Source organism: Corvus hawaiiensis, chromosome 4, assembly GCF_020740725.1.
Source record: "Corvus hawaiiensis isolate bCorHaw1 chromosome 4, bCorHaw1.pri.cur, whole genome shotgun sequence".
In the NCBI taxonomy this organism is placed as follows: domain Eukaryota; kingdom Metazoa; phylum Chordata; class Aves; order Passeriformes; family Corvidae; genus Corvus; species Corvus hawaiiensis.
The window spans coordinates 36,537,844-36,555,167 of NC_063216.1; the positions used below are offsets into that span (position 1 = coordinate 36,537,844).

The 17,324-nt window shown below is 41.7% G+C and overlaps 2 protein-coding genes and 1 long non-coding RNA gene across 7 annotated transcripts in view; 2 read left to right on the top strand and 1 right to left on the bottom strand.

Moving 5' to 3' along the window:
• Positions 1–438: 438 nt before the first annotated feature.
• Positions 439–8,941, bottom strand: LOC125324314. The gene is made up of 3 exons (XR_007202925.1): positions 8,725–8,941; positions 5,478–5,714; positions 439–2,290 (listed from the first exon to the last, which is right to left on the bottom strand). It is a non-coding gene; the product is annotated as an uncharacterized LOC125324314 (long non-coding RNA).
• Positions 8,942–9,020: 79 nt separating this feature from the next.
• Positions 9,021–17,324, top strand: part of POC1B (POC1 centriolar protein B) — a 51,789-nt gene continuing 43,485 nt past the window's right edge. For 3 of the 5 annotated variants that reach the window (XR_007203160.1, XM_048301552.1, XM_048301553.1), the window contains exons 1-2: positions 9,021–9,126; positions 9,357–9,441. Coding sequence is in view for 2 of the 5 variants with exons in the window: in XM_048301552.1 (XP_048157509.1) it covers positions 9,112–9,126; positions 9,357–9,441 (100 nt within the window). In the remaining 3 variants the exon portion in view is untranslated. Of the gene's footprint in view, positions 9,127–9,356; positions 9,442–9,582; positions 9,683–17,324 lie in introns of those variants that run through there. The other 2 variants (XM_048301555.1, XM_048301554.1) reach the window with 2 other exon arrangements.
• On the top strand, positions 9,911–14,558 carry GALNT4 (polypeptide N-acetylgalactosaminyltransferase 4). Its single transcript, XM_048301551.1, has one exon. It carries the CDS (start codon positions 9,929–9,931, stop codon positions 11,678–11,680), a length of 1,752 nt encoding a protein of 583 aa, XP_048157508.1. The 5' UTR covers positions 9,911–9,928; the 3' UTR covers positions 11,681–14,558.

Here is a 17,324-nt window from a genome sequence, read left to right on the forward strand (position 1 = left end):
TTTTACACAAGTGGGGTTTGTAGTATGTGATGCTGGCCCAGGTTACAACTCCTCTCTTCCTGCAGTGTTCCCTCCGTTGTGCCATTTCAACAGCTTCTGTGACAGTGTGGTCAGCCACACTGGAACCACTTCTGGGTAGATTGCTGCTGCAGGCTGGTGTTGGGAGCTGTTCTCTGCACAGCAAAAGCTCCAGCACAGAAGTACTCCCTCTGTGACTCCTGCTGCCCCAGTCTAGAGCCACCACAGTACTGTAGATGAAGCAAGTAGGAGTTGAAAGGTGAGAGTGGAATGAAATATATGAGCAACGAGAAGGTTGCTGAAAACTTTGGGGGAAGAAAACTAGGGTAACAGGATAGGAGTAAGAGGAGCAAAAGGCATGAATATACAAGTTGAAAAGCTTGTGTTTTAAAGCAGATTTATTCAGGCTGAGGCACTAACGTCAGGAGCACTACAAACTATGCCCTCTATCAGTTCATACTTATGCTATGTACTTATTTCAGTCACCTTTACTTCTTGTTTCGGTTGGGAGAAGAACCTACTATGATCTGTGCTGGGAATCTGAATACCGAAATTTCCTAACTACTATGGATCATTCTAGGATTTCACTTAAGGGATGAAAGGTTTGAGGGAGCGTAACAAAACTAGAACACCAGCTGTTCTAGGTAAACTGATGTAAGAAACTTAATCTAATGATTTTTATTTAAAATACAAAATTAAACATGGATAACATAATTAAGTGGTGTGTCACAGTAAAATGTGCCTATCTGCAAGTGTTCTATATTTTTGGTGAAGACATAAAGTTTCACAATCATATTAAATACTAAGGCAGGAAAATGTCCTTGCAGCAGGAGTGATCTTGAAGGCAGCTCTTGTAGCAAGCATGTAGAACCCTTTTCTGGCAACAGCTGGGAAGTTCAAATAACAGTGTCTGTTTCATGGATGCAAGAACAAGCTGCTTACACTAACAACAGGCTACGTTCCTCAAAACAAAAACCTAGTTAAAGATGAATTCTCTTAAACTAGAGTAAAAGTAGCTAGCAAACAATTTCTAAGTAAGAATTAGGGAAAAAAATGTACAGAGTGCACAGAGTAAGTCAGTGCTATTATCTCCAACAGGCTTCCTTCTGATCATTTTAGCCTGAATTTAGTATTTTGTCTCCATCAGAAAGATTGTGTTGTGTGAAAGCACTTTTTAGGCTGCAGCCTCACTGCATATTGATGGAAAACTGCCTGGGTCAGTTCTGAACAGGCAGAAGCCACCAGACCACGCTCCCTGGGTAATTCATGCTACTGCACCTGCAAAAGCTGTGTCACCCAGGTATTCCTTTTAACTTTGAATGGGAATTGCAGGGATTTGCTGCATATCTCATCTGCTATGTGGCCCTGTTGACTCTCCCTGCAGCTGGGACCAGTCTCCATGGTACCTGTATTGCTAATTGCCACTGTAAAACACCCTGTGGAATTGCAATTGGATTGTGATGGAGATTCTGCATATAGTGTGTCTGTATGCTGCAGCCTTGCAATTAGTAATGTGCAAGATGACAAAATCAGGTAACGTTCCGTGATACAACAGAATGCTACTGGGAGCCTGAGGGGGTTCTTCGTAAACTTGTTCTAATGAGAAAATTTGGGGCATTCTTCCTGGCTGCATTTTGTGATACTAAGCAGATGCCTCCTTCTGCTTCACTCCACTCTATGGTACATGGCTTATTCAGTCATTCAGAAGTTGTCCTTCTCTGAAACAAAACCTGTCATTATGCTCAGATCAGCATTAAATTTCATAATATTAGAGTCCCTGCAAGAAGGCATTGACACAAGCTGACACACATCCAGCTATGTATGTATGCAGCCTTCCTGCAAGAGAGGAAAGGGAGTTTAAAAAAAAATGTGTGGAATGGGGAAGGTATTGGCAGTTTAGACTTTCTACCCCCAAAATGACCCACTATATGTGCATAGGTGGAATAGGGCCTATTGATTAGATTTTAACCATTTTATAAGCATAATTCGACAAGATGTAACAACACCACTCATTTTGGAATCAGACAAGTGTCTCATCTATGGTGGCAGCTTTTGTACTTGATACAGGCACACAAGCAGAACAATGTATTTAATAATAAAACGAGAGAGTCTGAAACTACTACCACTCCATTTTTATCTGTGCATCAGCCACACAAGTAATATTTGAGAGAAAATCTATATGGTAGCAGCAGGAAACATCTGTGGTAGTCTGTCATGTTGTGGGTTTTCCAACTGTCATGCTGGAAAATTCTTCCTGCCCAAGCAGCCAGCACTGCAACAGAAAAAAAGAAGCAAAAAAAAATGAGTACAGATGAAGGCTTTCCTTGTCCAGACACAAGTCCCTGCCCTGCTCTGGTAAAGCAGTGATGAACGCAGATGTAATTTGTAATATTGTCTCTCTCTCATGTCTTCTCTGCAACTATCCTGAACTGAAGCAGCTGTCACTGCTGCCTAGAAACACCTTGCCTGACTCCTGTCCTGCTGGACGGGTAGCTAACTTAAGAGAATCCAGTTCTCCTAGTTCATTTAAACATACTAACAAAAATCTAGGTAAAATAAACTGGTGGCTCAGTCCTTAAATAGATGCCACAAAGCAGCAGCAGAGGAGTGAGCAGTGACACATCTAAATCAGCGTCCAAGTTATGTCTGGGCCAGTCATGAGATACAGAGTCAAGGATCCTTTTAGAGGATGCATGGATGGTGTGGAGCTGGGAGACTTACATTATGACATTGCCAAACAAATGCATAGAGCACAGCTCTGTGCTATGCACCTGGAGTCTGGTGGGTCAGACCTTGTCCTTCAGAAAGCACTTAGCAGAAAAAATTGACATCATGGATCACATGTGACAGCACCAGGCTGTGCAGCTGTTCTTCAACTTTCTGGACACCATGTTTCCCCTCCTTTGCCACCATAAAAAGACCTGTTAAACTGGAAGGCATAGTGGAGGACCCAGAAGATACCTGGCCCACTGATTTCCTGTTGTGATTTTTTACAGTTACATACTCTCTTCCTCCTCTTGTAGCTGCAGTTGTTCAAGAACCTTATTTTTCAATAATTGTGGCATATAGTTTTTCCTCACTTGTCTTTGTAATTACAATTGTTATAATTTGTCTTATTTTGTACCTGACATTTGTAGACATTGGTTTCAAGCACTTGCTTTGCCTTTACTACTATTGGAAGACTGCTGTTGAAAACGTACCCTCTAAAGAAACTAGTTTTATGGAGCATTATAGAAAAATCAGAAACAGGATTAATGTCTAACTCATAATTCTCATTTCAGTGCTCCAAGAAATTACTAGTGTGCTCCCAGGGAATACTTACCCCAAAAATTATGTATAAATAAAATCCAGAGTTATAAGAGTTGGTTTTTTTTTTAAAAGGCCGCTTGCTAAAATTACATATAAATGTGCATAACATAATTCCACTTGGCCAATTACATTTTTTTCCTGAAAATTTAAGTGAGCTCTGATATCAAGAGCTCATTTTTCTAGTTAGATTTCTTATTTTAGATTCCTTGTTCCTGTTTATTTTATCCCCTGGATCATTCTCCTTTAGGTGAAATGTCGCCTTGTAGTACATACCTAAACAGCTACTTTACCAAACTAGGCATCTCCATACAATTCACCAGTTTTCATTGACTCACCCCTCACCCTTGCAGTTAACATCCACATTGTAGCAGATGAATGATGCTGTTATAAGATGTACTAAATGAAGAGGCTCTAAATCATTCTATATAGCATGTGCTGAAGGATTAATAAATTTGTACTAACCTTTGCTACAGTGTACTAAATTCTTCCAAACTTGTTCTAGCTCTCATGAACCCGGTAAGACACAGGGCTAGTTCTTGATTTTTAAGCACACATTACCAAACAATTTGTTAAAGTAATTTGATTCCAATACATTGAATTTTGCAACATGACAGAATTTCAGGTACTGTATGGCATACTACATACAAAAACCATGCTACACATCTGCTTAGAAAAAAACTGTTTTACTTATTTTTAGAAAAGTTGGATGCAAGTGCATTAAAATAAAAGTATATTTACCAACATACCCATGTTACTGACAACACGTGAACCTTACTGGTATTGATCATCCATTAAAACATTAGGGAAAAAAAAAGGAAGACGTTCTTTAATTTGGAATTGCCTGTGGGTATTCATCCACATAGTGATGCTACTGATACCAAACACCGTAATAGGATTATCCCAGAAAATTTCATAGTAAAACCCATTCAATTATCTGAAAACAATCCGCGACTGCAAACTTTCTGAGATTCAAATAATGCACGTACATTATAGAGGGCAAGAGTTATAGTCTGACATTTAAGGCAATACTAAGACAGACTTACATGCAGCTCAGCACATGCTGCATATTACTCTGTTAGTGTTTTTATTGTGCTGTTTGGGTACTAAGGGAGGAACACTAGGGATTTAATCCCCACAGTCATTATAAAGATATGTATCTGTTACACAAAAGCATCTAATTAAAAGAAACAAACAAAAAAGACCTTTGGATAACACACCCACTTTTATACAAATTCTAATGACTTTAAATTCTTTGGCAGAGTAATTGTCACTCTCTGCTTCTAATCCAGATGGTTATTTGTTTTAAAGTGCCGGTTCTGATTTATGCAGTTTTCTTTCACACGTATTTCCCTTCAGGCATCAGTAATAAGAGATAAGTTCTCTTATTTATCCTTCAGTACAGATACAATCCCTACACTGAATAAGGAAAAATCTCAAACATCTACCAGCTTCAATAGCCTACTCATCATTATTGTGGCCCTCCTCTGGACCTGCTCCAACAGGTCCATGTCCTTCTTATGTTGGGTGTCCTAGAGCTGGACACAGCACTCCAGGAGGGGTCTCATGAGAGCAGAGCAGAGGCGGAGAGTCACCCTGCTTGATCCAGTGGTCATGTTACTTTTGATGCAGCCCAGGATACATTTGGCTTTCTGGGCTGGGAGTGCACATTGCTGGGTGATGTCCAGCTTTCATCCATGGGCATTCCCAGTACCTTCTCCACTGCTTTCAATCCATTCATCCCTCAGTCTATTTGGATATTGGGCATTGCCTCAAGCCAGGTGCAGGACCTTGTACTTGGCATTATTGAAATTCATGATGTTTGTACAGGCCAACTCCTCAAGCCTGTCAACATTCTCTGTATGGCATCCCTTCCCCAGTATCAACTGAATCACTCAGCTTGGTGTCACCCACAAACTTCCTGAAGGTCCATCAATCCCACTATCTATGTCATTAATAAAGATGTTAAATACTATAGGCCTCAAAACAGACCCGTGGGGGAGATACCACTCAGCACTGGTAGCTCTTTGGTTGCAGTCATACAATTCCTTGCCATCGAATAGTCCATCCATCAAATCCACATCAATTTAGAGGCAAAAGTATTGGGAGGAACAGTATTAAAGGTTTTACAGAAGTTAAATGATATCATTTACCTTTCCTTTGTCTCCTGATGCAGTCACTCCATCATAGGAGGGCACTAGATTAGTCGGGCATGATTTGCTCTTGCTGTAGCTGTGTTAGCTGTCTAATTATCTTCACACAATCACTTCTCAGATGCTTTGACATAACTTCCAGGGGGACCTGATCCATGATCTTGTCAGGCACAAAGGTGAGGCTGACTGGTCAGCAGTTCCCAGGGTCTGGGTGTGATAATCCCTTTCCTCCAGTGCCTGAGAGAGTTACAGGTAGTCAGCGTCACTCCAGTCACTGAACGGTAGTTACAGCCTGATTATTATGACTTTTCAAATATGATGGAGACATGGCTCAGCAATTACACCTGCCAATTCCCTCAGAAGCCCAAGATTTTTCTTAGACTAAAAGTAATATTATATGTATTCCAAATTGCCCTTGTATTTCAAATCGTTATGCACCTAGTTGATATTCTTTTCTTCTCCATTTTCTTGCTGCTGTTGGCAAACAGACTTTAACGGGATTTTGACAGGAAAATTTCAACAGAAGCAAAAAACCAACACTACTCCGCAAGTTATTTTATAGGTTTAATATTTATTTTATTTTCATAACCATTTTGATGGAGGAGAAAAATTTGTAGGATCAGAGGTTGGAAAGATGCCGGGTGCATAAGGTACAATGGTTCTACAACAGCAAGAGAGCCTGCAATTAAATCTTTGTGCCCTTGGACTACATTCTCTTCCTGCATGTAGGCGGATGAATGCCCAACACCACACTGGCAAATCAGATCTCACACTCCCCTCTAGTGACAGAGTACCACCTCCTGCCAACAGCCCAAGGGCCAGAGGCCTCTTGGCAGCCTGGACGGCTCTGCTGCTAACACAGCTGCTCCCAATAGGATCCCACATAATCACAGTTGGGGCTCTTAGTTTTATTTTAAAGTAGGATTAACACTAAGTTAAATGACTCATTTTAGACATAAAACAATTTTTGGTGGGCTAGTATATTACTAATATATTTGCTCCTTGTGCTCATGTATTGTTTTACATCAATTATTATGAAATCATATGTGATCAGTGTAACTAATGTGTGCATTGCAGCATACATGCTCTGAGTTTACCAAGTTTGTCCATGTGTCCTTGAATTCTACACACCTTTTCCTTCAATGACCATGCAGTCAGCACAAGCCTGGAATTACCATCTTAAAGTGTTCTTCTTTAGACACAATTTTTGTTTGGACATATACTACCTAAACACAGTGTCTGAGGAAAAAAAACCTCCATAGCTGCTGAAGCAACAGCCTGCTGACACATGATGCTTGGAACATATTTTCTGAGGCACCATTTATCATTGTCATCACAGTGCACAGCAACTTATTACAGTAAATTGCTCCTGCATATCACAACCTTAAAAAGACAATGCCAACTCACAGTTTTATTATTAGGAGTTACAATAATCTTAAAATAATTTAAAAAATAAAATCTATACACACTAATGAGGGAACATAATCATCATAAAAACTATTACCTTCCAGCTTTATAACTGCAGTCACTATAGCTAATCACATGTCTGCAGTAAAGGAATACTTTGCTTCCTAAGAGCCTTTGGGAGTCCTCAAAGCACTCTCGGGGGGAGAAATGGCAGGGAACAAACTAACTTTGTAAGCCCTACAATTTGAGAAACACTCGTCTATCAATTTGTAGAAAGAGAGATGCCACCCCCCTTCTATCTAAAATCACAGCCCTTCCTTTGCTTTATGCCTATCACCTGGAAATTTATAATCCAGGAATTTTGTGGGCAGCTAGAGATTCCAGTCTATTGCTAGCATCCCAAAATTAGTAAAATATACTGAGCTGCTGGAAGAATAGCAGCTCTAAAGAAGGCAAGAAAAGGATTCTGTAGGACTGGGAATTGTCTTTCAGCTCAGTTTCTAAAAAAAATAACATGTTTCTGACCACTGGGTTTTAAGGAGCTTCCAGAACAGATCCAAACCTGAAAAGACAAGGTACAAGAAATACCAAAATACCGCAGCACACTTTCTCTCATTCAGGAGATGAGAAAACACAGAATAAATTAAGATCACACAAAGTTTGGTACTAACCCAGAGGGATAGAATCTAAATGTAGTCTCCCTGAGGAAAGAAATCATTCTCAGCTGATAAAACCTGGGTTAGAAAGAGGATAGTTGGAAAAAAGGTTGAGAAAGGCTGGAAGACTTTAATAGTGGTGAAGAGGTCAGTTTAAGTTTAACTAGTTAACTTACTGTTCCTGAAGTGGGGTAGAGTGCAGAACATTTAAGTCTTATCATTACCAACTTTCTTTAATGCTACATTTTACTTTGTGATCTAAACCATGGGGAATAAAATGAAAGGATGGGAGGGTGTAGAAGGGGAAAAAAAACCCAAAACAAAACTCCACCAGCAAACCAGACCAAAACCAAATAATGGCAAAAAACTGTAGCTTTTGCTAGGTCCAAGTCAATGTGTCTTGTCCCACAAAGGGCTTCATTTTGTGAAGTCAAAATGGCAAATTATCAGCCTACATAACCTCAATGCAAGGAGTGCTAATAGATTTTCATGGAAACTGCCTTATATACTTGTGATAATCCTGCTTTTTTCACCACTTGCAAAATTATTATTTCAAATGTGCATTTCCTGGTTAAACACAATTTATTTGGAACTGTCCTGTAAGTGACAATTCTTATATGTTGGCCTAATTACTGACCTGATTCTGTAGATGTAAAAGTTTAATGTCAGAACAACCAGTAAAAGGCAGACTGGATTTAAAAAAGAAAAAAGGGTAATTGCAGTATGAATTACTTCTTCAGGAACACTTGCATATCGAATGACAGCTTTGCCATCACAGCCCTTCTTTTTGCTAATTGCTGTCAACTGTGGTTTTACTAGCATAGCTATGGGAGCAGCGAGGTTGGTTCCCTCGCCTAGCTTTCCATGAAGCTGCATAAACATTCACAGCACTACTAACACTAACGTTGCAGCGCTGGGGTTTTTGGAATGTTTTTTAAGGTAGGTGTAGGTTTTTAGAGCATTAAAGGTCTGTTTAAAGACCACTCTGTATAACACAAACGTGTGTGCCAACTTAGGAATCTAGAAAGTCTTACCAAAATAAGAAACAACTGAAGAAAAAAAAAAAAAAAAGACAAGAGGCCAAGCTACCTAAAGGGGCTTAATACAAAACCAGTCTGACATTTTAAACGCAGCTGTCCTGTATGAATTTGTAAGCCACAAAATCGAGGTATCATGGGCCAGACCTCCGCTAGTCGAGCGTTCCACCTATGTCTGCGGCGCTCCGCAGGCTCCAACACCCGCACCTCGCGCTGAGCACAGAGCCCTCCACAGCCACTAAGCCGCCGTGTCCCGATTACCGGACAAACTCGGAGGGTTTAATTTCCCCGTCTTGGCCGGGGCAGCCGCCCCGCTCTGGCCCCGCCGAGCCGGAGCACGCGGGGGCGCTGCGGCTTTCAGGGCGATCCGCGCACCGGCCCCGCGCTGCGGCCCCGCCCCGCCCCGCGCAGCGCGGCCGCGCATGGGCGGATGGGGAGCCGCGTCTTGGCGCGGCGGATGAATCCGGCGCTCGGCCGCCCGCGCCCGCGCCCGGAGCGCGGGGCTCTGACGGGCCGCTCCTCCCCGCTCCGCCCATGGCCTCCCCGCTGGTAAGGGCTCGGCCCCGGCAGCCAGGGCGGCGGGCGGGCGAGCCGCGGCCGGCGGGTATCGCCCCGGCGCCGAGGGCTCTCCGGCCGCCGCCCCCCGCTGGTGGAAGCGCTCCGAACGTCGGGACCGGCGGCTCCCGCCGCGCGCGGGGCGTTAGCGGCGCCTGAGGGGCGGGGGAGGGTGAGCGGGGCCGCCCCCGCCCGCAGCCTGACGGTGCGCACCCTCTCCCCAGGAGGACCCCGTCCTGATCCGGTCCTTCCGCGGCCACACGGCGGCGGTGACGGGCGTCGCCTTCAACGCGGACACGGCGGGGCTGGGTGAGTGCGGGGCCGGGCGCCCTTTGCTTTCCGGGCGGGGCGGTCCGCTCCCTCCTCCCTCTTTCCCTCCCTGGAGCCGCCGGGCGGTTCCGGGCGCAGGTCCGGGTGCGGAGGCGGGGCGGGCTCCCGCGCCTTCGGGCGGACTGAGGAGTCTCTGCCCCTTCCTTAAGCGACAACTTTTTGAGCAAACCACAAGGCGGGAGGAGGGGTTTGTCCCGCGGAGAGAGAGGAGGAGGAGGAAGTAAGTGAGGGGAGCGCCGAGGCCGGAGGGGTGGGGGGCTGCTCCGTGCCTCCCCTGCCGCCCCGCTCCCCCGCGGTCCCCCTGGAATCTACCGGGCCCGCCACGGAGGGCTGGCTGCAAACTCTGCCGGCGGCCCGAGCCCGAGGCTGGGAGTGTCTGCAGCTCCCTCCGCCCCGGGGGCGCGGGGAGAGCCGGCAGGAGTTCACGGAGCCCCTCTCTGCTAGGAGCTGCTTTTAACTACCCACGATGAGGATCCGTCTGGCGAGAAGATGGACGTGGGTCCGCAAAAGCTGCGTGTTCCTCGGCTTTTTGATGATCGCTTACTTTGTGGTCGAGCTGTCGGTGTCATCCTTCGGTGCCTCCCTCGCCGGCGAGAGCATCACTAAAGGGAAATGGGAGAGGCGCTTTTCTGACGGAGCAGAAAAAGCTGTCGATTTGGCTCGTCCAGTTTATGACAAACCCCCGCCTGATCCTTATGCCCCAGGAGAATGGGGTAAACCCGCTCGCCCACAGCTGAGTCCTGAGGAAAAGAAACAGGAAGAAGAGCTGATTGAGAAGTATGCAATAAATATTTATTTAAGTGATAGAATTTCTCTCCACCGGCACATTGAAGATAATCGACTGAGTGGTTGTAAAACTAAATCTTACAACTACAGAAGACTGCCCACGACATCTGTTATAATTGCTTTCTACAATGAAGCCTGGTCAACACTGCTAAGGACGATACATAGTGTTCTTGAAACATCACCTTCAGTGCTTCTGAAAGAAATTATACTGGTGGATGACCTGAGTGATAAAGTGTATTTGAAGGCTGAACTCGAAAAATACATAAGCAGTCTGAAAAGAGTTCGTTTGATAAGAACCAACAAACGAGAAGGATTAGTTCGTGCACGCTTGATTGGTGCTACTTTTGCTACCGGTGATGTTCTCACATTCCTAGATTGTCACTGTGAGTGTGTTTCTGGCTGGCTGGAACCACTGCTCGAGAGGATTGCTGAGAATGAGACTGTTATTGTTTGTCCTGTCATTGACACCATTGACTGGAAAACATTTGAATACTACATGCAAACGGCAGAGCCCATGATTGGAGGGTTTGACTGGCGGCTGACATTTCAGTGGCACTCAGTGCCTAAACACGAACGTCTCAGGCGCAAATCTGAAACCGACCCAATTAGATCCCCAACTATGGCTGGTGGCTTGTTTGCTGTCAGCAAGAAGTATTTTGAGTACCTGGGAACCTATGATACAGGAATGGATGTTTGGGGAGGGGAGAACTTAGAATTATCATTTAGGGTTTGGCAGTGTGGGGGCATGTTGGAAATTCATCCGTGCTCCCACGTGGGCCATGTGTTTCCAAAGCGTGCGCCCTATGCTAGACCAAATTTCCTTCAGAACACCGCACGTGCTGCTGAGGTGTGGATGGATGAGTTCAAAGATCACTTTTACAACAGAAATCCTTCAGCAAGGAAAGAAAACTATGGAGATATTTCTGAAAGAAAGATACTTAGAGAGCGTTTGAAATGCAAGAGTTTTCAGTGGTATTTAAAAAATGTATTTGCTGAGTTACATGTACCAGAAGATCGTCCTGGCTGGCACGGTGCTATCCGCAGCACAGGAATACCTTCGGAGTGCCTCGACTATGTCTTGCAAGAACATAATCCTACCGGGTCTCACCTTTCTCTCTTTGGCTGTCATGGTCAGGGAGGCAACCAATTTTTTGAATATACGTCAAATCAGGAGATTAGATTTAACTCTGTAACTGAGCTATGTGCTGAAGTCCCTGAGCGGGAAGACTTCATAGGTATGAGGAGCTGCCCAAAAGATGGATCTCCTATCCCAGAAATTATTATCTGGCACTTCAAAGAAGATGGGACTATTTATCATCCTCATTCGGGGAAGTGCCTTACTGCTTATCGTACGACTGAGGGGCATGCTGATGTGCAAATGAGAACTTGCAATGCTGGAGATAAAAATCAGATTTGGAAATTTGAGAAATAATCACTGCTGGTAGTATGAATCGAATGGACTGTGTGTGATATTCAAGCTTTTTACACGTGTGAGCAGATAGCAATGTTTGATTGAATACCTTGGAATGTTTTCAGATGTGTCTGTAGTGGTGTAGAAACTGTCTACTGTGATGAACTGTATGGAAAGCAAAAGTAAATAGTGGGGTTTGGTTTCTAAAACATGGATTAGAACATCTAATGCCTTTTATTTTTGTAAAATTTTGATCCATTATTACTTTGTTCTGTCTTGATTATGATAAAACAATGGCTTTTGAGTGGATTGAGGAGGGATTTTTTCATCTTAAAATTATGCAATAATTCTGCAAGATAATGTTACATGTAAACAAAGAATTTTTACTTACAGAAGTTAAAGCTAAGGTTCTTGCAGTGGTATTAGCTGACCCATGTCCCAGATACATTATAAAATATGTATCTAAAACCCTAAGTAATGCTACAGTAGCATGTGATTGAATGGACATTGATGTGGGAAGCCGAATCTAAGACTTGTAATAGTCTGCATTTTTCTGGGAATGTACATGCTGTTAAGGGTACTATATTATATAGAAGAACAGGAAGTTTATTTAATTAGAAGGACTTTGGCACTGCTTTGCAGTGTTGTACTATTGTAAAAATCTTACCCCATGGGGGGTTAGTCAGGAGCTCTCATGCATTTAGAGGAGAGTGTGGTGGCAGTGGAACCAAGGACATGCTGGTGATACCACAAGTGGAAGAAATAGGGATGGCTACAAGTAAGAATTCTGTTTAAAGGTAATTGAGAAGGAAAGGAACCACAAAATTGCAGTTACTGCTGTTTCTTAGCTGTATATTTAATGTATACATTGTCTCTGTGTAAGCTTTTCCATGTTCAGCCCCACATCCTAGGGACACAAAAGTTATGTAATCTAGAGCGTGTTTGGGTTGTTTGTTTCTTGTGGGTTTTCTTCATGTGGTCTGTCATCAGGGTAGAGGAAAATAACACAGAGGAACATTTGGGCTGTTTTATTTTGCTTTTTGTGTTTTGGCAACAGCTGGCATGGGTCAGCCCTAGGTACAGTTTTGAAATAATACAGCATAAGCTGCCTCTTTCTAGTCAAAACAGTACCACGGGAGACCTTGGGTAAGGCTGGGAAGCTGAAGCTCCTGACATGAGGGGAGTTGAAAAGGCAAAGGACAGCTTGGAGGAAACCAAGATTTGTTGGTAAGGTGGTTCACAGAATTACTTATTTAGACTGTTTTCTCTTTTCTGTTATGCTGAGGTTTGAAGAATACTGATTCTTGAATCATGTCACTAATCTGTTTTGATTGTGATTATAGATGGTAGATGTGATAGATATATTGTGTACTTGAAAAAAAATCTTGTGTTAGTGTTTGTATTTTAGCTTCATATGATTTAAGTTGAACACTTTTTCTTAATGTTTTGGGCATTCCAGCTTTTTTGATTACTTTCACTGAAGTGATAAATGTTCTTCAGTAGCCACAGCGTAGTAAGTCTTGACATAGGCCTGGTAGGTACAAACTTAAGCTAGCGAGCAATAGGAATCTGGATACTTGAGGAATGTAGTAGATGTACATTTGCTACAGGTGTTAGCAGGTAGAAGGGTTAAAAAGGGACACGTGAGACCTGATGTAGTGGAAGTTTTGCCAAAAATAAAGTAAGAGTAAGTTAGAACATATTCTTAAGTCTTAGTGGCTTGAAAGTTTTGAGAGGTTTGGGTGGAAGCAGTCTAAAATAGAAGATGAACAGAAGAAGAAAATTTGGAGCTTGGAATGCAGCATTGAAACACGCGAAAAATGCTTGCCACTGTGTGGCATGGGTTCTTTTAAGTCTTTAATTTATTTTTAGGTAGTTACTTGCAATATGATTTTTTCCCCTTTTTTATCTTCTATTTTTCCCCTAAGTTGTTTTTTTTTTTTTTTTGTTGTTTTTGGTTTTTTGTTTGCTTAAAAAAAAAAGAAAGGGAACTTTTTACTATGTAAGGAAAACATTCATGAAAAATTCCATTCCACTTTCCAGCAGGAATTCTTTTGTGGACCTTCAAGTTATGAACCATTTATCAAATTTTAAAGGGCAACCAGTCATTATGTACTGGGGCAATAAATTATATAAAGTATGTGCTTTTGTGAAAAGCTTGCTGTAGGCTGTTACATTCAATGGAAATGACAGGAAAAAGGCCTAGGTTCTCCTATATGGCAGATCATAAATAGTATGTGCAATGCATGTTTCTAAAGATGAAAGTAATTAAATGGTGTGAATATAGACTATGCAATTTTATACAGTTAATTTTTTAGCACTTGGCAAAAACTGCTTTTCATATAAAGAAATACCTTCAAGTTAAACCTGACATTAAAGTGTTCCTTATCTATGTAAGCAATAATTATAAGTGAATCTGCCTCTTAGTTTGAAAAGTTATTCTCTCTGTATGTATCTGAACCCTTCCTTCTCCCCATGACCTCCCTTTCTATTTTTGGAATTATTTATAAACAAACTGGGAAGAACAAAAAAAACCAAATAACCTGTCCCTAAAAAAAAATTTAAAAATATTCCCAATGGGAATAAAAAACATCTGAATAAAAGGAAGAGGGACTAGAGAAAGAGAGAGAAAGAAAGAAGGAAAAAACAAACAAACAACACCTTGCCATTTCAATACTCCTATCCAATTATTTTTCGGTATGTACAGATTTCTGAAAAATCTGAAACTGAATGGTTTTCTGTTCTGTTAGACTTTGAAGATTTGATGAACACTTGTATATATTTTAAACTACTGATTCTAAGTGACTTAAAAGAAATTGAATGTAAACTTAACACTGAATAAATGTGGAGGGTTTTGGGATTTCTTTTGAAAAAATAAAAACCAGAAAATTAAATGTTGGCTAGTGTACTGACTCTTCTCAGTTCTTTTCCTCTTGTGTACATGCGTACAGAATGCAACAAAAACTGCCATGAACTTGAACTTATGGGAGTTATTAAAAGTTCTTCATATTTTATCCATTGTGCTTAGAATTCCAGATTGGCTTTCTTGACAGAGGTTCAATTAATAATAATTTTTCTCCAAGTAGGAAATCTTGCAATTCATTGCAAAATGTGTTTGTATTGTAACATTGCACCTTATCATTGAGAGCTGCAGGGTTCCTGTGAAGTGTTTTTGGTGGGTTTGTTTTGGGGGTTTGTTGACAGTGGTGGGGTTTGAATATTCACACACCCATCATGTGCACTGTATTCCATCTGCCCTGTAATTCTTGCACTGAGTGATTAATTATATTGGGGATGCTTCAGTATTTTGAGAGATGTACATCACACTGTTAAAGCCTGTCTCTGTCTCTTCTGAACTTTGCACAACTTTCTTAGTCACCACTTTGTTACTGTGGGAAATGAGAGTGAAATGGTAATTCCGTATTACAGCAACTTGTGTTCATGTATTTGTGTGTGTATATATAAAACTGTGTACCATAAATAATCAAAATTCATAAATGGAACTTTGTTTCATTGCAAATACCATGAAATCTTTTTCATGGCATATGTGAAGCTCAGGTATCTGTTTACACACCACTTTGCTGTAGATCTCTCAACTTGGCCTTTGCATAAAGGCAAGTCTTTATTCTTTGGTGTTCAGTCCTGTAATGACTCATCAGCAGAGAAGCAAATTACCCAGTGATGTACCTGCTATATGTAGGTGTGTATAGAAGCATTGATGTTTAAAAAAAAAAAGCACTCAGGTTATAAACTGGAGTAAGTTGTGTATTGGAGTCAGCTCAGTGTGAATTTTCAGCTTTCTACATTTTTAGTTACATTTTTCAGTTGATCAAATGTTTTCATAGCAAGGACAAATTGTCTTTTCACCTCTAAATATGGTTCTGGTTATGTCATGTATTCTCTGAGGAGCAACAGGCCTGTTTGTGCTATGGCACATCCTTTTTTGTTTCTGATCCAATACTTCAGCATTGGAGATCTGTTGTGAGCTATTTACTGGTGATCTGGTAATTGAAAGTCCAGCTGTAGTGTGCTGGTATACTTAGTAAGTGCTGTCAGAATGCATCATCTGTGTCTGGTCTGCATTCCTGTAGAATCTCATGTGTAGTCCATCCTGGAAGGTTCTTGCTTCCCTCTTTTTGAATGGAGAGACCTTGAGGGGATAAAAATGCATAAAGGATTAAGAAGTAATCCTTAAAGTACTGTGCTAGAGTAAACCGAAGAAGCAGCATTGTTATAAAGTAGGCAAAAGCCCTTAGAATGGAATAAAAAGAAATAGTGAAGTTTACTTGATAATAGTACATTGTCATGAACAAAGCTGTTTTTAAGATTAGTATTTCTGGCAACACAGTTACCCTATGGCTTCTTGTATTTTCTGCTTGTGGTTTGCTAAGGTAAAGCAGTTACTATTACAGTGAAATGTTTGGGTGCTAGCTTAATGCACCAAAATTGTTTTCAGCTTGCTTGAAGAGGGAATAGCTTGGCTTAACTGAGCCTCATTAATGGTAAAGGATAAGGGCCAAAGCTCAATATAGATGCAAAATTTAGGCTTAGAGTTTCTTTTTGTTTGCCTCTCCCGTGCTGTTCAAACATAGTTACGTCAGCCTGTGTGCCTTAGGAAAATATTTCTACAACAGGTCTGTCGGTTACTCACCCTTTCCTGTGCAAATTTTGAACTTCTTCCCTCCATCACCCCTAGGGTGGTGTTGGCTGGGCTGGAACTGCGGCATTGGAGATGGAAATAGACTTTGTGTGTCGAGGTAGTGGGCTGGTGGCTTCAAGAGAGAAACGTACTTAAGGATGGAGAGAGGATGCTGTGGAGCATAGGCAGCAGGGAGTCCAAAGGGAAAACAAGGAAGATGGTCATGAATGTCCCACAGAAAGGAGAACTTCAGGTCACTGCTTGTGTCTCATTTACCTTGGGATAGCCTATCTATGAGAGAGCAAGCTACAAGAAACCAGGCTTTGAATGTATTGGGCTGTCATCTTTCAAAGAATATTTCCCTCAGTTTTTAGAACTGAAAGCAAAGGCAGCTTGGTAATGCACAGCCTTCTTGCAGTTCTTAAGATACCACAGGTAGTTCGTCAATGATTTCTTTTAGAAACCATAAATCTTGTCTGTTTCACATTTCCAGCCTGATGCCTTCAAATTATATTTTAGCTTATGTTTCACTTTTTCCTTTTAGTTTTATTCCACTGTAGGTCACATTTTTCAGAATCAAAGGGAAAAAAGAATTCTTTCAAGTACAATTAGAAAGAGCCTGCTGTAAACCCGGGTTTTGAAAAGTTGAAGTGGAGGGAAAATATCCTGTATTTCTTTGTCAAATATAGACCTATTAAGGTGGGCATAGAAATAGTCTGGTCTCACATCTTTTAGCAGAAGCTAGTCTTTTGGGAATAAAAATAATATCTTTGTATTAAATTAATTAAGGGAATTTAATAGTTAATATTTAGTATTCTAATATGCTAATATTTTGTTTGAGGCTTGCCTTGACATGTGATAAATAAGGAGACTCAATTTCTTTGTGCTATGTTGGGGCTTGAAAGAGACTGGGAAGAGAAAAGCCATTCTCTTCATGTACTCTTCCAGCTTCCAGGAGGCCCCTGTTCTTCCTCTCCCTTCTTTTCTCTACTAGGGTTAGGAATTTGACAACTGAGAGATGGGAGT